This window comes from Macaca nemestrina, chromosome 15 (assembly GCF_043159975.1).
Source record: "Macaca nemestrina isolate mMacNem1 chromosome 15, mMacNem.hap1, whole genome shotgun sequence".
In the NCBI taxonomy this organism is placed as follows: Eukaryota; Metazoa; Chordata; class Mammalia; order Primates; family Cercopithecidae; genus Macaca; species Macaca nemestrina.
The window spans coordinates 93183785-93205532 of NC_092139.1; the positions used below are offsets into that span (position 1 = coordinate 93183785).

The following is a 21748-nucleotide window of genomic DNA, read 5'->3' on the forward strand; positions in this document are numbered from 1 at the left end:
GTTCCCTGCTACTTGGGAGTCTGGGGTGGGAGAATTGCTTGAGCCCAGTAGGCCAAGGCTGCAGTGAACCATGATCTCATCACTATACTCCAACCTGTGCAACAGAGACCCAAAAACAAAAAGATGGCAATTCTTCCCATATTGATTTATAGATTCACTGCAGTCCTGTTTGAAATCCAAGCAGAATAGGCAACACAATTTTGAAAAAAGAACAAAGAGAACTTAGACTGGTTTGACCACTTCCTGTAGGGCTGTCGTCATCAACATGGTGCTACACTGGCATGAAGAACATAGATAATGGGCCAGGAATGGTGGCTCACGCCTGTAATCCCAGCACTTTGGGAGGCTGAGATGGGCGGATCACGAGGTCAGGAGATCGAGACCATCCTGGCTAACACAGTGAAACCCCCATCTCTACTAAAAATACAAAAAATTAGCCAGGGGTGGTGGCGGGCGCCTGTAGTCCCAGGAGGCTGAGGCAGGAGAATGGCGTGAACCTGGGAGGCGGAGCTTGCAGTGAGATCGCGCCACTGCACTCCAGCCTGGGTGACAGAGTGAGACTCTGTCTCAAAAAAAAAAAAAAAAAAAAAAAGAACATAGATAATGGAGCAGAATATGGAGGGGAGAAATCCTCACATTTACAGTAATTGATTTTTGAAAAAAATGCCAAGACAATTCAGTGGGGGAAATGATAGGAATTAAAAAAAAAATGATGCTAGAAAAATTGGATATTCATATGCAAAACCAAAGACAAAAACAAACCAAAAACCCTTAGATATTTACCTCCCACCATACTCCCAGAATAACTCCAAATTGATCATAAATCTGCATTTATGAGCTAAAACTTTAGCACTTCTAGAAGAAAGCATAAGAAAAAGTCTTTGTGACCTTGGGTTAGGCAAAGAATTCTTAGCTATGATATCGTTAAGCACAATCCTTAAAAGAAAAATATTGATAAATTGGGTTTAATAAAAAATTTAAAGCTTATCCTTTAAAGACACCACTAAGCAAGTGCAAAGATGAATTATAGACTCTGAGAAAATATTTGAAAATCACATCTATGATAAATAACTGTTATCCATAACATATAAAGAACTCTACAATTGAATATTAAGATACCAGTCCTCCTCAAAATGGGCAAAATATTTGAGTAGCCAGCTCACTAAGAAGATACATGAATAGCTAATAAGCACATGCAGAAATGCTCGTCATTGCTCATTAGGGAAATGCAAATTAAAACCACAGTGCGACGCTACTTCACACCCACTAAAATGGCTAAAAGAAAAAACTCAGAAAATTTCTAAGTATGTTCAAGGAGAAACAGGAATTCTGTTTGGCTGATGGGAATCTGAAAGGTATAGCCACAATAGAAGGTGGTTTGGCAGTGTTTTAAAAAGTCATACTAAAACATATTTACCATATGATCTAGCTAATTCACTTACATGTATCTACCTAACCGAAGTATGCATATTGTTTAAACACTTCAATTAAAAGAGATCATCAGGTAGGGTGAAAAAGCAAGATCCAGCTATACAGTCAGCTGTCCATATCTGTGGGTTACAGTCAGCTGTCCATATCTGCAGGGTTTTTTTTTTTTTGAGATGGAGTCTTGCTCTGTCACCCAGGCTGCAGTGCAGTGGCACGATCTCGGCTCACTGAAACCTCTGCCTCGCAGGATCAAATGATTCTCCTGCCTCAGCCTCCTGAGTAGCTGGGATTACAGGTGACCGCCACCATGGCTAATTTTTGTATTTGTAGTAGAGACAGGGTTTCCCCATGTTGTCCAGGCTGATCTTGAACATCTGACCTCAGGTGACCCACCTGCCTCGGCCTCCCAAAGTGCTGGGATTATAGGTGTGAGCCCCGGTACCTGGCCATATCTGTGGGTTGCATCTGGGTACTCAACCAACTGCAGATAAAAATATTTGGAAAGAAAGAAACAATGAGAAATAACAAAACAACAACAAAAATACAAATAAAAACCAATACAGTATAGCAACTATTTACATAGCATTTACATTACATTAGGTCTTATAAGTAACCTAGAGATGATTTAAACTATTCAGGAGGATGTGCGTAAGTGCTCTGTAGATACCACACCATTTCATATAAGGGACTTGAGCATCCTAGGATTTTGGGATCCGAGGTGGGTCCTGGAACTTATGGCTTGTATACCAAGGGATACAATCTGTTGTGAACTAGAAACTTATTTTAAACTTGAAGATGTAAATCCTTAAAGGTAAAAAGATAGACGAAGATAATACTGTATAAGCACAAACCAAAAGAAAGCTGGAATGACTTGATTAATATCTGATGAAATAGACTTAACAAAGATTATAAACAGGCATTAAAAAGGTACATTTCATAATGACCATGTGGTCGTTTCATCACAGTAGCACAACGTTGTTCCTAAATTTTCATGTACTTAACAACAAAGCAGTAAAATATATAACAAAAACAGAATTGAAAAGAGAAATAGATTTACAATTATAGTTGACTGTTTCAACACTCCTCTCTCAGTAATTTATAGAAAAAATAGACAGAAAATCAGTAAGGATATAGAAAAATCTAAGCAACACTATCAACCAGCTTGACCCAGTTGACGTTTATGAATCAGTCTATCCAACAGCAGCATGCACATGCCCTTTAAGTATACATGAACTTCTCAAAACAGTAGATCATATTCTAGGCAATAAAACACCTGTCAACAAATTGTAAAAGAACTGAGTTATTCAAAGTATGTTTTCTGACTATCAGAGAATTAAAATAAAATTTAATAACAGAAAGATAACTAGAAATCTCCAAGTATTTGGAAATGAAGCAACACATTTCTAAATTACGAATAGATCAAGGAAGAAATCTCAAGGGAAATTAGAAGATAATCAGAATAGAATGAAAATGAAAATAGAATGTATCAATATCTGTGAGATGCAGTTAAATCGATGCCTAGAGGGAATTTTATAATTTTAAATGGTTACATTAGAAATAATTTAAATCCGTTGATCCAATTTCTTAAGTTAGAAAAGAAGCAATGAAGACAATACAATGTGTGTGTAAGGATAGACATACAGATCAATGCAACAGGATGGCCCAGAGATAGACCTGCACATACTTAGTGTTGAACCAACAAAGGTGCCAAGATAATTTAATGGAGAAAAAGAAAGAAGGAAGTCTTTTCAACAAGTAATACCTGAATAATGAAATATTATACGGAAAAAAGAGAACTTTGATTTCTACCTTGTACTCTGTACAAAAATTAATCTGAAACGGATATTAGACCATATTTGTGTTTACACAAAATCTAAAACTTTAAAACTTACAAAGGAAAATATAGTTTACAGTCTTCATGACTTTGAGGCATGAAAGACTTCTTAGCACAGACTGTCCATCATAGAAATGTCAATAAATTGGAACTCATCAACTAAGCACCTCTACTCTGAGAAGGACTCCTTGAAGAAAATGAAGAGCTGAGGTGCTGCTAACTGGGAGAAAATCTTAGCATCACATAAATCTGACATAGGACTTATTTCTGGACTAAGTAAAGAAGTTGTACAACTGAATAATAAGACATCTCAGTTAAAAGATAGGCAAAAGATTTGTCTACACACCTCTAAAAGGAAGAGAGGAGAATTCCAATAATCATGTACAAACATGCTCAACATCATTATTCATTAGGGAAATGCAAATTAAAATACAAAGTACAATAAGATACTACTACACACCCAACAGAGTGGCTAAAATTTAAAAAGACTTACAACCCAAGTGTTGACAAGGATGTGGAACAACTGGAACTATCATACATTGTTGGTGGGATTGTAAAATGGTACAACCAGTTTGTAATATAGTTAATCAGTTTTTCATAATGTTAAATATGATTTTCCATATGACCAACAATTTCACTTCCTGGTGTTTACCTGTGAAAAATGAAAACGCATGCCCATAAAAAGACTTATACATAGATATTTAAAGCACCTTTATTTATAGAAACAACGCAAATGTCTGTCAACAGATGGCTGGGTAAACAAATTGCGGAATATTCATACAATGGCATGCTGTGTGGCATTAGAAAGGAATGAAATACTTATGCACATAGCAATTTGGATGAAGCTGTCTTATGTCAAACAAAAGAAGCCAGACACAACAGACAACATAGTGTGTAATTTTATTTTATATAAAATTCTAGAATTGGAGCATGTAATCTATGTAAATAGAAAGCAGGTCAATAGTTGCCTGGATTCTAGAATATGGGGAGATTGATTGTAAAAAGTGCTTTTGGGGGCAATGGAAATATCCTGTATCTTAAGATAGTAATTACATAGGTGTATATGTTTGTCAAAAGCACATTTAACAATATACTCTTTTTTTTGGTTGTTGGAGACAGAGTCTCGTTCTGTCCCCCAAGCTGGAGTGCAGTGGCACGATCTCAGCTCACTGCAACATCTGCCTCCCGGGTTCAAGTGATTGTCCTGCCTCAGCCTCTCTAGTAGCTGGGACTACAGACATGCACCACGACACCCAGCTAATTTTTGTATTTTTAGTACAGACGGGGTTTTACCATGTTGTCCAGACTGGTCTCGAACTCCTGACCTCAGGTGATTCGCTCGCCTCGGCCTCCCAAAGTGCTGGGATTACAGGCGTGAGGCACTTCGTCTGGCTAACAATATACTTTTAAGTGTGGATTTAATTATATATAAATTATGCCTCAATTTGTTTTAAAAGGTAAAAAAAAAAAAAAAGTAATGCTAATTTGTTGTTCACTCCCACCATCAGTGGATAATAGAGATTCAATTTTCTACTTTTTCCATTTGGATAATCACTTTTGGGGTTCACTTACTGAATAATCCATCCTTTCCCCATTTTTCTAACTTGCTACTTCTATTATATGTCAAAGTTGAATGTATGCGTGGCTCAGTTTCTGCACTCTTCCATTTCCTTGATCAGTTTGTTGATCCTGTCTTTATTATTTTAACTTCATAGTAAGCTCCAGTATCTTTATTCTCTTTCTTCAGAAGTGTTTTAGCTATTATTGATCCTGTATTTCTTGTATAAATTTTAGAAAGAGCTTATTTATTTCTGTGTTCTATGAAAAACCCTATTGGAAGGTTGATGGGGGTTATATCGATTTCACAGATAAATGTGGGTAAACTTTGAACTTTTACAGTATTAAATTTCTCTGTTGATCACTGTGGTATATCTTCCTATTTATTTAGATCCCCTTTAATGTCTCCCAGTACAATTTGTAATTAATTTTTCCCATAAAGTTCTTGCACATATTTTGAAAGAATAATTTCAAAGTATTTGATGTTTTTTATTTTATTGCAAGCTAAATCTTTTAATTATGTTTTGTGCTTTATTGTTGGTGTATAGAAGTATGATTTTTAAAAATGTTAATGTATATCTAGGGAACTTTTGCTCTTGTTTTAGAAAGAAGCCCATTTATTGATGAGCAGAATTTGTGGTGGGGGGGCACATGCATGTGTGGTGTGCGCGTGGAGGGTGTGTGCTGTGTGCATGTAGGGTGTGTGCATGTGTGTGCTGTGTGCAGACACATTTGTGAATATTTTGGAGAGCAGATATATTGAGGGTGGGTTTTCAAAGCCCTGAAGTTATTTTCTGCAGCTGAGTTTCTACGTGTTAATGTTGGCCCTGTGTCGCAGGAGGGGATGGTGGCTAAGTCTGTAAAGTTTCCAGCTTTTAGGCTAGTCTGCATTTCATGCAGTCGTGGTAAGAAGTTCTCTTGTAAAGCTGATATCTTTGAGTCAAGACACCCTATCTCTCTCATCCTGGGGATGGTTACTCACAATGTAGGCTGTATTGTTAAAAATGTGTCACTCTTCCCTTCCAGTATCCGGAGTGTGATGCAGAAGTACCTTGCAGAGAGAAATGAAATAACCTTTGACAAGATTTTCAATCAGAAAATTGGTAAGTCCTGCTTGTTCATTTGGCATACGGTAATTTCAGGGATGAAATTGGGCGATACTATAGTAATAAATGAATGCACCCTCCAGTGCTTTATATCCTCTATAGCTGCAGCTGGGAATAAAGGAAATTTCATGTAATTAATAAGGTATTTAATAATGACTTATATTCCTAGTAGCATATCTATTAATAAGGTCTTAGGAGATGGGTATTTCTAGGATTTTTACATGAAAACAGCATTGCTGAATGTAAGAAAATAGGATATTCCTTTCTTTTCTTTGCATCTTGCCTGCCTCATATGGTTACTGAGGTGGTTTGCTGGGGAGCTGTGTGTAATAGCTGTAAAATTATTTTATGACTGGAGGAAATTACTTTATGAAAATTCCAAGAAATTAAACTTCCCTAGAACTCAATTTGTGCTCTGTTTCCATGATTAACAGACATAGACTGATAGATCCCTTTAAGACTGTGTATCCTTCGAGATAATTCTGGGCTTGCCCTTTTGTTTGCTGATGAGGAGATGTAGACACAGGGAGGTGGCGTGACTTGTTCTAATTCCCAGTTATCCTCCTTCTTTATTCCGATAATAAAATAGTAACCAGTAAATAATAAAATAATTACGAGTAGAAGCTGGTGCAGAAATCTTTGGATTTTTGTAAACCACTTTATCTGGTTTACAAAAATTAACCTGTCCGTGAAGGTGGTCTTTGGTAGATACAGCTTCTTTGATCACCCATGAAGTACAATGGGGAAGGTGGACGGAGTGGTTTGGAGAAGTAGATGACGTGTGGTCTGTCTGTGCCTGAGCACTGTGTGTGGAAAGTGATTGGTCTTTGCCATATAGAGATATTTCGTCCTGCTCCTCAGGAGCTGGTTGGGGAACAGATAAGTTAAAAGAGTTTGGCTTTCATTTTGTTAGTTCTCACGGCTTCTCATTATTTTCATGGTGTGTGGTTACTATAAGCTACACAGATGTTCTCCTTTGCTTTTGATTTTGGACTAAAAAACAAAATAAAGCTGGTGATAACAAGAGAGAAACTCTGTATCTCCGGGAGCGGAGGGAAAAAGGAATTATCTCTTTATTTGCTAGTTAAAAATTTTTTAATTTCTTTTTGTGGATTTATTGAGGTATATTTCACATAGCATACAATCGCCACATTGAAAGGAAACAGTTGAGTGACTTTTTGTGTATTCACCGTCATACAACCATCTGCACTGCCTAATTTTAGAATGTTTTTATCACCCCCAAAAGAACTTGTACCCATTAGCAGTCCTTCTGCCTTCTACCCTCCCTCAGCTCCTGGCAACCACGAATTGAGTTTCTGCCTCCATGGATTTGCTTGTGTTGGCCGCGCCACATGAAGGGAATCACACACTGTGTGGCCTTTCGCACTGGGCTTCTTCAGCATAATGCCTTCAAGGTTCGTTCTGGTGGTAGCACGGAGCAGAACTTCAGTCTGCTTTCCCTTCAGCTCTCATTCCAGTTTCTGAAATGCATCGAGGATTCTTCTTTTTGTTTTCTGTTCTTCTCTCTCCCTCCTGTGGCTCCTTTCCTGTCTACAATCCCCCTAAACATACATACAGCCCCCCAAACATGTATTTCCCGTTGCTTGGATTAAAACCTTACCAGACCCTGGCACCGGGAGGCTCTGACCTGAGCGCCCATTGGCGTTAGTGTGGCCCAGTATCTCAGCTGCACAGTGCGTTCCCTGAGAGCAGCCTCACCGGGCGCTGATGGGCTCTGAATCTTATCTGAAGTTGTTAAACATTGTTTAAATAAATACTTTCTTCTCTTGCCTTCAATTCGTGAGCTTGGATGTGGTCAGGAGAAGCCAAGTTTGATGGAGGCTTAGGGAGAGCGCACACCGCCATCTGTAATTACGTTTTGACAGAGCTGTGTGGTGGTGTTGGCCTGCTCCCCATTTTTCTCTGTAGTAGTCTCAGGGATTGAGACTGGTCTCAATTTCTCTGCCTGGTCTCAGGGATGGGGGAGAGTGGAAGGTGGGCCATGGTGGGAGTAAATGTGTCTGACACTCCAGGTCTTCCTTTTCCAGGTTCCATTCGCGCCTTCCAGCACTGACTCCATGCGTTCCTGCCTTACTCTTTCCCCTCGCCATCTTTCCGTCCCTCTCCTCTCATTGTTTTGCTGGTCCTCTTGTTCTGTTTCACCCTCTTACCTGCCTACCCATCTGCTCCTTTTCCCTCTTTGCTTACCTCCCAAGCTCCCCGACACATAGCATCTCCATAGGGCTTGGGGACTGCCCTCCAATGTGTGCTGTGGGCAGTTGGTAAAATGGTTTTCAAAGTGAAAACCATAGAAGTCTTTAATTTACTTGGCCTCTGAGGCATTGCCGAACTGGCAGATTGTTTGGCTACACCCTGAAGTGCCTGTTATTTCATTACTTTTTATCTATAAAAGTAGGGATAATAATAGTTCTGGTCCATGAGGCTGTTGAGAGGGTTTAGCTGGTGGTGTCCATGAAGCCCTTAACACGACATCAGCAGATGCTCAGTGAATAGAAACTAATTGTTTATGTTAAAAATTTTCAACATACAGAAAGTAGACTAGAATAATTAACCCCATATGTATGTATATGTATGTGTGTGTATGTGTGTGTATATATATATTTACATCACCTAGATTTGATATATTTCACCATCTTGCTATACTTTGTTTTCCCATCCCGTCTTTTTTTGCGGTTACTGAATTAACAAAGCAGTCACAGCATTTTGTCCTATATGCAGCCCTAAAAAATATGCATGCTTTCTTATACAGCCGCAATACCTTTATCCCAAACATGAAATTTATCATGATTCTTGGTGTACTCTAATACTGAGTTTATTGTCAGATTTCTCTGATTGACTTAAAAATGTTTGTTTGTTTTTAACTCTTGGTTTGAATCAGGATTCAAATACTGTTCTTATATTGTAATTGGTGATAATATTTCTTGTAATCTAGACAGTTCCCCAAACATTGCCCCTGCCAGCACATGCATAGGTAATTAACTTACCGAAGAAACTGGGTCCTATGTGTTGTAGAATGTTCCATGTTCTGGGCTTTTCTGTCTGCTTCTTAATGGTGTCATTTAAAAATTATTTATGTATTTATTTTTTGGGGACAGAGTCTTGCTCGGTCACTCAGGCTGGAGTGCAGTGGCACAATCTCTGCTCACTCCAACTGCCACCTCCCAGGTTCAAGCAGTTCTTGTGCCTCAGCCTCCTGAGTGGCTGGGATTACAGGCGTGCACCACCACACCCAGCTAATTTTTTTTTTTTTCCCCAGTAGAGACAGGGTTTCGCTATTTTGGCCAGGCTGGTCTCGAACTCCTGGCCTCAAGGGATCTGCCTGCCTTGGCCTCCCAAAGTGCTGGGATTATAAGCGTGAGCCACCATGCCTGGCCTTTAATGGTATCATTTAAATTATACTTGTGTTTCCTACATGTCCTATAAATCGAGAGTTCGCTCTAACAGCTTAATGAGGTTTAGCCTCAGCTGCTTTTTGGCAGGAGCGCTTTATAGGTGGTGCTGTGTGCGTCGTAGCAGGAGGCATATGCCACTTAGGGTCTCTGTAGTCAGGTCTCTAAAGTGGGCTCAGATGCGGTCGGTGTCAGTTTCTCATTGACAATCATTGTCTCAATCAGTTATTTTGTTAGGGACCAACTTAACTAATGTTCATTAAGACATATGATTTCTATATAAGGATGAGGATAAAAGTAGCTGGCACTTAACCCCTTTCTTCTGAATACTGGCAATTAAAAACAAACAGTGGAGTTTATTAGGGACTTACAAAATGGTGAGTTTTCTAAATACACGATTCCTTCTGCATTGATTACTTTGATTCCTCAGTGAGAGGATATTTAGTTGCCTTTAAATATAGTTTAATTAGAAAGGCAGGTGTGTCGGTGCAACCCCATGACCCTTGCCTCGTGGTATTTCCCCCATGCATAACATGGCTGAAAGAGATTCTGCAGGTGGAATTAAGATGATTGTCCGAGTGACCTTAATCTACTCACGTGTGCCCTTTAGAAGCAGCGTTTCCTCAGGCCAACAGAAAGGAGGAAGTCAGAAAGATACGAAGCTCAGGAAAGATTCCACACACTGTTGCTGGCTTTGCAGGTGGAGGGCGTGTGGGTGCTCCCTAGAAGCTGAGAGTGGCCCTGGCTGGCAGCAGCAAGGAAACAGTCACCTCCATCCCACAACTGCAAAGCACAGAATTCCATCCGTAACTGGAATGGGTTTGGAGGCAGATTCCTACTCAGAGCCTGTAAACAAGAACCCAGGCTGACCGACACCTTGAATTTGTCCTTGTGAGACCCTAAGCAGAGAGCCCAGTGGAACCCACCCACGCTTCTGACCTACAGAACTGTGAGATGATACGTGGCTGTTGTTTTTAAGTCACTAAGTTTGTAGTGATTTGTGGCATAACATGAGAAAACTAATACAGCAGGCGAAATCTCCATTCATTGTTTTTAATTGCCATTATTCAGAATAAAGGGATTACGTGACAGTTACTTTTATCCTTATCCTTATAAAGAAATTATATCTTAATAAATATTAGTTAAGTTGATCCCTAACTTGCTGTCAGTAAAACTTACACATTTAGATATTGACGCAGTATCTTTGGTTTTAAGGGGATACTGGTTATTGAATAGACAGGAAAATCATTCTATCAGTTATAGTTAAGATTCTTTTGTGACTATTTTTCTTCTTTAAGATACATTGAAATTGTAACGTCATCACATGCAAGTGAGGCACATGGCATTTGATAAAGTCCATCTGTCTGTGGACAGTCTACTTAGCTTCTCTGTCTGCATGTTCACTCCTGTTAGAGGAGCATGTTTGAAATTATAAGGAGACTCCAAAATCGATACTTTTTTTTTTTTTTTTTTTTTTTTTTGAGACGGAGTCTCGCTCTGTCGCCCAGGCTGGAGTGCAGTGGCCGGATCTCAGCTCACTGCAAGCTCCGCCTCCTGGGTTCACGCCATTCTCCTGCCTCAGCCTCCTGAGTAGCTGGGACTACAGGCGCCTGCCACCTCGCCCGGCTAGTTTTTTGTATTTTTTAGTAGAGATGGGGTTTCACCGTGTTGGCCAGGATGGTCTCGATCTCCTGACCTCGTGATCCACCCATCTCGGCCTCCCAAAGTGCTGGGATTACAGGCTTGAGCCACCGCGCCCGGCCGATACTTTTTATTTTATTTTTTTATTTTTAAGACAGGCTTGCTCTGTTGCCCAGGCTGGAGTGCAGTGGTGCAATCTTGGCTCACTGCAACCTCCGCCTCCCAGGTTCAAGTGATGCTCTTGCCTCAGCCTCCCAAGTAGCTGGGATTACAGTCATGTGCCACCATGCCCAACTAATTTTTGTATTTTTAGTAGAGATGGGGTTTTGCCACGCTGGCCAGGCTGGTCTTGAGCTCCTGACCTCATGATCTGCCCGCCTGGGCCTCCCAAAGTGCTGTGATTACAGGCTTGAGCCAATGCGCCCAGCCCCCAAATCAATACTTAATACATGGTGTATGTAAATGTCATTCTCATGTATAAAGAACATGGTGATTAATGTAATATTATATCACATACTGCCATTAAAGGCATTTCTTTTTATAATACTGACTTCAGAGCTCAGTCCCCAGTTTAAATAGTAATCTTTTTCAATTTGTGTGAAATAATTTGGTGTCTGATATATAGACACAAAAACTTGCAATTTTTACTTTTTTTTTCTTTGGGAGACAGAGTCTTGCTCTGTCACCCAGGCTGGAGTGCAGTGGCGCGATTTCAGCTCACTGCAACCTCCGCCTCCCTGGTTCAAGCAACTCTCCTGCCTCAGCCTCCCAAGTAGCTGTGATTACAGGCACATGCCACCATGCCTGGCTAATTTTTCTATTTTTTTTCTTTTAAGTAGAGATGGGTTTCACCACGTTGGCCTGGCTAGTCTCAAACTCCTGACTTTGTGATTCACCCACCTTGGCCTCCCAAAGTGCTGGGATTACAGGTGTGAGCCACCTTGCCTGGCCCTGCAATTTTTACTTTTTAAAAAATGACTTGGTGGTTGTAATCCCAACACTTTGGAAGGCTGAGGCAGGACGATCACTTGAGGCCGGAAGTTTGAGACCAGCTTGGGGACAACATAGTGAGACCCCGTCTCTACAGAAATTTAAAAATAAAATTAGCTGGGTGTGGTGGTGCATGCCTGTAGTCCAAACTACTCAGGAGGCTGAGGTGGGAGGATTTCTTAAGACTTGGATTTCAAGGCCTTAGTGAGTCGTGGTTGCACCAATGCTCTCCAGCTTTGGCAATAGAGCGAGACTCTGTCTCAAAAAACAACCCTCAGAATGCAAAACTACTATATGCCATTTACTCATTATAAATGTATTATGTGATGATTTTGGTAAATTTCTACAGTTGTGCACCCATCACCACAATACAATTTAAAAACATTTCCATGCCTCCAAAAGATCCCTCCTGCCCATTTGTCGTTACTCTGCTCCCAGCCTCAGCCCCAAACACTCATCTGTCTGTCTCTCTCTATCTGCCTTTTCTTAGACATTTCATAAAAATGGAATTATAGGGTATGAAGTCTATAGTCTCTTGCATCCGGCTTCTTTAACTTAGCATAAGGTTTTTGAAGTTAATCCATGTCGTGTGTATCTGTACTTCATTCCTTTTTTGTTGCAAAATAGCATTCCATATTATAGACAGAGCACACGTTTTTTGTTTTGTTTTAGTTTTTTTTGAGACAGAGCCTTGCTCTGCTACCCAAGCTGGAGTGCAGTAGCTCGATCTTTGCTCACCGCAACCTCTGCCTCCTGGGTTCAAATGATTCTTGTGCCTCAGCCTCCTGAGTAGCTGGGATTACAGGTGCATGCCACCACACCCAGCTAATTTTTGTATTTTTAGTAGAGATGAGATCTCACTATGTTGCCCAGGCTGGTCTCGAACTCCTGGACCTCAAGCGATCTCACCTCGGCCTCTCAAAGTGCTGGGATTACAGGCGTGAGCCATGGTGCCCGGCCTACAGAGCACACTTTCTTTGTTCAGCAGTTGATAGGCATTTGGATTATTTCCACTTTTTGCCTGTTTATGGAGCAGTTATTGCCACTTTTTGCTTATAGAGCAATGCTACTATAAACATTTGTGTACAAGTATTTTATGGACATATATTTTCATTTCTCTTGAGTCTTTACCAAGGAGTGGAATTGCTGGGTTGTATGGCAAATTTGTGTTTAACTTTTTAAGAAATTGCCAAATTGCTTTTCAAAGTGCCTGTACTGTTTTACATTCCCACTGTCAATTTATGAGCATTCCAGGTTTACTATATCCTCGTCAATACTTGTTGTCATCAGTCTTTTTTATATCCATTTGAATGGATAGGAAGTGGTATCTTATTGTGGTCTTGATTTGTATTTCTTCAATAGCTAATGATATTAAACATGTTTGTGCTAATTAGTTATTTGTATATTTTCTTTAGTAAAATGTCTGTTTAAATCTTTTACCCATCCTGAAAGTTGGATTCTTTTTATCTATGTTATTTGTTGTTTATGTATGATTTACAAATGTTTTCTTCTGGTTGGTGGCTGGAATCCAGTCTCTTTCATTTTCCTAATGGTCACTTTTGAAGCACAGGTTTTAATGTTGAAGTCCAATTTATACATTTTTTCTTTTATGACTCATACTTTAGTGTCTTTTTTTTTTTTTTTTTTTTTTTTTTTTGAGATGGAGTCTCGCTGTGTCACCCAGGCTGGAGGGCAGTGGCACAATCTGGGCTCACTGAAACCTCCGCCTCCCAGGTTCAAGCGATTCTCCTGTCTCAGCTTCCAGAGTAGCTGGGATTACAGGTGCATGCCACCACGCCCAGCTAATTTTTTTTGTATTTTAGTAGAGATGGGGTTTCACAGTGTGACCCAGGCTGGTCATGAACTCCTGAGCTCAGGCAATCCACCCGCCTTGGTCTCCCAAAGTGCTGGGATTACAGGTGTGAGCTACCGAGCCCGGCCTTTAGTGTCATCTTTAAGAGCTTTTTGCCTGACAAATTCGCAGAGGTTTTCTTCTAGTAGTTTTATTGTTGTAGCTCTTATATTTTGGTCTGTGGTCGATTTTGAGTAAATTTTTGTCTATGGTGTAAGGCAAGGTCTAAATATATCTTTTTTGCATGTGGATATCCGATTTTTTATTTCTCATTAAATTTATTCCCAAGTATTTTAATCTTTTTGATGCTATTGTGAATAGAATTGTTTTCTTTATTTTAATTTTGGTTGTTCATTGCTAGTACATGGAGATAGAATGAGTTTTTTTGTAGTGATCTTGTATCCAGTGATCTTTCTGAACTGGTTTATCAGTTCTAGTAAGGTATGTCTGCCTGTGTGTGTGTGTGTGCGTGTGTGTGTGTGTGTATGTGTATTCCTGAGGATTTTTTATGTATGGAATCCTATCTGAATAAAAAGAGTTTTACTACTTTGTTTCCAGTTTGGTGTCTTTTATTTCCTTTCCATTTTTACTTTTCACTTTAATTTCTTAAATGTTTTTTAAGTTGATCTCAAACATATTTAGCATGGTTTCAAAGAACATTTATCTAGAAAGAATACATAAATTATATTTGACATTTAGGGCCAAGGCATAAGAAATGTACTTGCTGTGGGCTTTGAAAGCAAAGGTGTGTGTTTCATTATAAAAAATAATGCATTGATAAAAACAGAAGCTACTACCTTTAAAAGTCCTTTTTTCACACACACACACACAAATTCTGAGCAGTCTCTATCATAATGAAGATGGATGTGGATATACCATAGATGCTTAGTTTTAAAATTTGGTAATTACAAAAAAAAAAAACCCCAAATACTAAAAAACATAAAACATTTTAGGATCACTTTTTTTTTCATCAGTTTCAATGAATAAAGTTGCCAATCGATTTCATAATTTGTAAAATTATTGCTTGACATGTTTAATTATCTAAAATACAACACATAGATGGTTAAAAGCTGAAAACATGTATAAGTCAGCAGCTTTGGATTCAATGGTTAAGGTTAAATTATAGCAAGTAGAGCCCTCTTGCATAAGGTTGTAGAGAGGGAAATGTTATCCTGGGAACCAACTTCAACTTTGTTTTCCTCTGTGTTCCTACCTTTGTTTGGAAGTGTTTGTTTCTGTCACAGTGAAGGGCCTCCCCTGACCGATCCCCTGATTGACAGTGACACAGTCAGTTCCCACCCTGCCTTATCTATAAGATTTCTCTAACCAGAGCAATCACAGCCTCAGAGGAGAAAGGAGTTAAAGAGGCATGTAAACTTTCAAACAGTAGAGACCAACACTGGACTAAGCACAGCTAATTGGATTTTCTGTTGAAGAGGCAGTGAAGTGACAGGGTGCAAGCAGTAAGGGGAGCCTGGGTGACTTAGGGTCATAGCCTCTGCACAGTTTCAACTTAGGTTTCCTAATAAAAATGCTGCCCAGAGAGGAAAGACACTAGGGGAGAGGAAAAGCTATTATTTACAAACCTACTGGCAAGGCGGTCTTTTCAGCTGACTTCATTATCTGTGTTGGACTAAACAAGTCTGGCATCAGCTTCTGGTGCTGGAGTCTGCCCAGGCTGGGAGCCGCCACATGCCACCACAGTGTAGCCTCTGTGACTCTGAAGATTTGGGACATCTGAGCGTTTTGGGTTAAAAAGGATAAAAAGAGGAGAAAAAGGCTAAACCAGTTCTATGGGAAAATTTGGTTGTCTTTATTTATTTATTTATTTTTTAACCCAGCTTAGTAGGGCTGGTTTTCCTTCTTAAAATTGTCATTCAAGTTCAAAGACCAGCCATAATTATCATCGCCCCACCCAAAAATAATTCAGAAAAGCTGCATTTTACTGGAAAAGCACAATCCTTTAACATCTACTGATCACTGGAAACTGGAGGATCGCTGATTTGCCAGCTAGCAAATATATTATCTTTTTTTTTTTTTTAATGTTATTTATTTATTTTTTGAGACGGATCTCGTTCTGTGGCCCAGGCTAGAATGCAGTGGTACAGTCTCAGCTCACTGCAGCCTCAACCTCCTGGGCTCAAGCAGTCCTCCTACCTCAGCCTCCCGAGTAGCTAGGACTACAGGCATAGGCACATGCTAACATGCCTGGCTAATTTTTGTATTTTTTGTAGAGACAAGGATTTGCCATGTTGCCCAGGCTGATTTTGGACTCCTGGGCTCAAGAGATCGACCCACCTCAGCCTCCCAAACTGCTGGGATTATAGGTGTGAGCCACTGGGCTCAGCCATCCACCGGCAATCCACCGGCCTTGGCCTCCCAAAGTGCTAGGATTACAGGCCTGAGCCAGCACGCCCGGCCTTTAGTGTCATATTTAAGAGCTTTTTGCCTAACAAATTCGCAAAGATTTTCTTCTGTTACATTTTTACTGCTTGAGTTTCCCTGAGCTCTTCTGATTGTGTGATTGGAATACTATTAGTCCATAATTGGATTTACTATTGGTTTAAGACAGTGATGCTACCTGTGTACTAGACACTCCAGTGAGTATTTTATGTGGTGGTAAAATAATATGATCAAGTTTGCACAACTCCCAAGTGGCAGAGCCAGAGTTGGAAGTCATGTGCTTTTTCTGCCCATCACCTGCAAAATTTAGTGTGGAAATTAGCATGCATATGAAGTTCTTTAAAAAAATGACATATCAACTGTATAATTTTTATTTCCTATATAACGATACCAAAATCCAGGATTTGGCAGCCGTGCACAAAGATCTCTCTGTAGCTGGTCTACTTTATGTGCTTTGCTGAAGGGGACATTCAATCAAATATGTTTGAGTCCTTCACTGGGAATGTCTCATTAAACAAAAAGGCACATAGAGAAGACTAAGACAGAAGGCTCCCATCCCTAACCAGCTCACCCTGCAAAAGATGGGTAGCAAAGTATGTGTGGAAGCGCACAGACCTCTGGCATTCCAGTATTGAACAGTTGTTAAGTGTGTTTACTATCGCCAGGGAGCCCCTGAGATTCCCAGAAGAGCCTACTGGTCATTTTCCTGAGGCACGAATTTAAATCCTAAGGCAAATGTGGAGAAGCTACTCTCTTAGCCAAAACGTAAGCCTTGCTGATCAGCCAGCCTCTGCAGCTAAACTCAACTTTGTAGCTCTGTCTCTGCCAGGGTCAACGTATTTTAGGAAAAAAAAATTATATGCTCCAGCAATATTAGCAAATGTGGGATCTTAATCTATATGGCTAGAGAATGCCAAGGACCTATGAAGCATCACCTCTACTGGAAAAGTTCTCTGTAAACTTTTTGAACTGACAGTGGGGGACGATGGGGCTGTTTTAGGATTTTAAGAGCCTTCCATTGGTTTTGAAATTCAAGGTGGTGGTGCATTGTCATAATATCTTCTGGTTTTAGCCTTTTTTGGAGATAGCTTTTCTGACGGTTTTACACCTTGTCTTTGATTTATTTTAGTATTTCTACTTCTAGTCAAAGTTAAAACCAGGAAATATAGAGATGTGCTATGGAGGTGATGGTTAAGCTTTGTTTGAAACTTGTTGCTAAACATTCAGTTGTTCGTTTAATACATTTAATTATGTGCCATACGTTTCTCCTAAGCACTGGGGAATCCCTTAGTGAACAAAAGCAGAAATCCACACCCATTTGGAGCCAACTCCTCCTTCTTGGGGGAGAAAGATCCAAAATACATACTGCCCACAAGGGGGTAAATCTCAAGGAGGGTAGAAGAGCTGCGAAGAGAGGCAGGGAGTGCTGGTGCATGTGGCGGCTTTAAACAGGGCATTTTAAGAAGGTGCCGTTCATAAAGGACAATTGAGCAAAGTCCTCTGGGAGAGGAGGTGCCGAGCCCCTGTGGATTTATCTGGGGGAAGAGTGCCCAGGTGAAGTGTTCAGCAGGGCAAAGACCCTAAGGCTGGAACCTCCCGGTTGAGGCACAACAAGGAGGCCAGGGGGCTGCAGGACAGGAAGTACAGTGGGAGTAGGGGTGGGAGTGGAGAGTGGCCAGGCCCATGAGGCCCTTGTGAGGTTTTCTGCTCTTACTCAGAATGAGGTGGGACATGGGGAAGTTTGAGAGTTGGGATGGCATAATCTGACTCAAGTGCTCCTGGATCAGTCTGGCTGTTGGGGAGGCATGGGCGAGGGAGGCTGTGTTAGTCCTGTCTCACACTGCTGTAAACAACTGCTTGAGACTGAGTAACTTATGAAGAAAAGAGGTTTAATTGACTCACATTTCCACAGGCCTAACAGGAAGCATGACTGGGAGGCCTCAGGAAACTTATAGTCATGGCGGAAGGCAAAGGAGATGCAAGCACCTTCTTCACATGAAGGCAGGAGAGACAGAGGGAGGGAGGAAGGGGAGGGCGGGGGGCGGAGAGAGAGAGAGAGAGAAAGGCGAAGTGCCACACACTGTTAAACCATCAGATCTTGTGAGAACTCAGAGAACAGCAAGGAGGAAATCCGTCCCCATGACCCAGTCACCTTCCACCAGGCCCCTCCTTCAACATTGGGGATTATAATTCAGCATGGGATTTGGGCACGGCTACACATCCAAACCATTTCAGAGGCGTCTTAGAAAGCTAGAGGCTATGAGAGACGATGCTGGCCTTTGGACCATTGGGGTAGCCATGGAAGTAGAGAGAAGTCATGGATTTGTAAGAAATTATATCGCAGTACAAAAAAGGGTTGCGGGGAGAAGTGGTTTGCTGGGGACACTGTGTCCTCAGGTCTAAAGATAAAGGAGAGGTTCAGATAAGAGGTTGAGACTGTAGGGCGATGATGTTTATGCCTCTTGGAATTAAAGTAACTTGATTTGCACAGTGGGCCGTTTGCTGGAGTATTGTCACACCTCCTCTGCATTCTAGCTGGGGCTTTGAGGTCAGCATTAAGCTAAGAGCTTTGTCCTGAGGCTGATAGCTTTTTGCTAGATGAACAGAGAAGATTCTTACGGGTGTGAGTCAGGAGTGAAATCCCAGCTGGGACAGAGGGAGTCCTTCTAGGCCCCCAGAGAGTCTGTTTATAACATTGGAACACAAAAAGAGAAACTAGGACAACTTTTTAAAGAAGCAAATATTCTTACCTTGTATGATGCACTTACTTTCCAAAGAAATATATATATTTTTTAGTTTAAATCATTGTCAGCCTTTGGAGTTTGCTCTTTAGGAATTCATTTCCTTATCTTAAAATTTATGTCTATTTAGGAAGATTGAAATTAGTTGTTTTTGGCTTCTACTTTTCAGCCAGCAATTGAGTTCACAATTGGTGACAGAAAAGAACTTGAAGTGGAATAGCTTGCTGGGAACAGTGATTTTGGCCCTTTCTTTCATTGTTGCCTTTTAGTTTATTTTCAGAATATACCTGATTTCCTATTCATGAGGTACTAAATATAAGAATCCAATGTTATTTTTTTCTTGTTTACTAATAAATGTGCTCTGTACTTGTACTCTTACTTTTTAAAACAATTTAATGGATATATAATATACATTTCTATAATATGCATTTCCATAACTTCAAAAAGTATAGTCTTACCCTTTGAGTTCAACTCACCCCAGCCCTGGGCAGCCACTGATCTGCTTTCAGTCACAATAGATCACATTCAGCTTTTCTAGAACTTCATATAAGTGGATTCAAACAGTACATGTTCTTTTGTGTCTGGTTTACATTGCTCAGCATAATATTCTTGAGATTCTTCCATACTGTGTCTCCCGTATCAGGATTTTTTTCTTTTTTTCTGAGACGGAGTCTCGCTTTGTTGCCCAGGCTGGAGTGCAATGGCGCAATCTCGGCTTACTACAACCTCTGCCTCCCGGGTTCATGCGATTCTTGTACCTCAGCCTCCCGAGTAGCTGGAACTACAGGCACCCGCCACCACGCCTGGCTTATTTTTGTATTTTTAGCGGAGACAAGGTTTCGCCATGTTGGCCAGGCTGGTCTTGAACTCCTGACCTCAGGTGATCCGCCCGCCTCGGCCTCCCAAAGTGCTGGGATTACAGGTGTGAGCCAACATGTCCAGCCAGGATTTCGTTTCCTTTTATTGCTGAATATTATTATTTTCTGTGCACTTAACACGGTTCACTTGTCTGTGGACACTGGAATTGTTTCCAGTGTGGGGCAAGTATGAATAAAGCTGCCACAGGCATTTCTGTACAAGCCTTGTGAACGTACACCGTCATTGCTCTTTGCTGAATCCCTGGGAGAGGAATTGCTGGATCCCCTCTGATAGGCGCACAGACTTTGCGCTCGTGATGTCTTTTTGAGGAATTGACTCATTTATCACAGTGAAATGTCTTTTATCCCGGCAATATATTGCTCTGGCATCTACATTGTCTAATATTGATTTAGTCCCTTCAGCTTTCTTGATGTTAGTGTTTGCATGGTACATCTCTTCTCCATTCTTTAATTTCAAAGTGTCTCTATTTAAAATGTGTTTGTTACAGGCAGCCTCTGCTTGAGACTGTTTTTTAAACCCAGACTAACAATCCCTGTTATTTCATTGTAATTTTTAGATCATTTGCATTTAGTTATCAAAATAGTTAGACGTACGTCTCCCATCCTCCTGTTTTCTGTTTGTTCTTTTTCCTCCTTTTCCTGTTGTCTTTTGAATTGAATATACTTTGGTATGTTAGGTTGTTGCCACACTGGCTTATTAGCTGTACCTGTTCATTTCATTTTTTACCTTTTTTTGGTGTTTCCAGGAACCCCAGCATCCCTGAACTCTTGATGCCTTCACCTCAGCAAGACCACCATGGTCTGCTTGGGTCCCCCTCCTAGCGCTGCAGTTCAGTGCAGTTGACCGCTATACTAAGGTACCTCCAGGCCAAGAGCCAGCCCATCCTGGGATCCTCCTGGTTTATTTTCCTTCTCTAAAAGACCACAGCCCTTTCCATGTCTGAAAACAGTTATTTTATGGAACTTTTCTGTCCAGCTTCCCGGTTGTTCATGTTGAGAGATTAAGTCTGGTCCTTATTGTTGTATTATGCCCTTGAAGCATAATTTCATTTTTGAAATAAAGTATTTGGCTCTTGGTGGGAAAATCTGATAAATATTTGAAACTGAGACACCCTGTAAAATCCTAGACAGATAGCACCTTTGTTACAACTTTATGGTGCAACACAAACATGATGGTTGGCTTCCAGGTTACCCATAACAGCACAGGTTAGACTAAGAAGCTTTAGAAAAGGCTGTATCCGTACAGTTTGGGGTGACAATGACAGTTATTGAGCCCTTGGTGCTTAGTGCTCTATATATGTGGTCTCATTTCGTCTTCAGAGTGACCCTGTGCGGGTCGTTCTTGGCTCCCTTTTACAGGTAAGGAGCCGAGCCTCAGAGGTGAAGGGATTTGCCTGGTGTCTTGCACATAGTGATGGGCTGAGCTGGAGTCTGCCACACTCCAAGCTAAAGCTTTTGACCACTGTACTAAGCTGAGTAAGGAGTTTGTTTGTTTGTTTTTTGAGAAAGGGTCTTGCTCTGTTGCCCAAGCTGGAGTTTAGAGGCGAAATCATAGCTCACTGCTGCCTCGAACTTCTGGACTCAGGCGATCGTCCCATCTCAGTCTCCAGGGTAGCTAGGACTACAGGCACACACCATCATACCTGGCTAGTATTTTTTTTTTTTTTTTTTTTTTGTAGAGATAGGATCTGGCTGTTGCCCAGGTTGGTTTCGAACTCCTGGCTTCAAGTGATCCTCCTATCCTAGCCTCCCAAAATGCTGGGATTATGAGCCACTGAGCCAGACCAAACTAAGTTTTTGAAATGTCTTAAGGGGCAGCAGCAGGTTAAGTGGTGCTGGAACGTCCATGAAGTGGTTGGTTTCTTCCTGAGGTAGCTACTTGTTGCCAGGAGAAAGCATTATGATTCA

General features: G+C 40.8%; 1 protein-coding gene across 2 annotated transcripts in view; it reads left to right on the forward strand.

Moving 5' to 3' along the window:
- The window catches only part of LOC105495703 (G protein-coupled receptor kinase 3), a 164137-nt gene that overhangs the window by 36306 nt on the left and 106083 nt on the right, over positions 1-21748 (forward strand). For both annotated transcript variants that reach the window (XM_011765430.2, XM_071080302.1), the window contains one exon: positions 5846-5922. In XM_011765430.2, coding sequence (XP_011763732.1) covers positions 5846-5922 — 77 coding nt within the window. Of the gene's footprint in view, positions 1-5845; positions 5923-21748 lie in introns of those variants that run through there.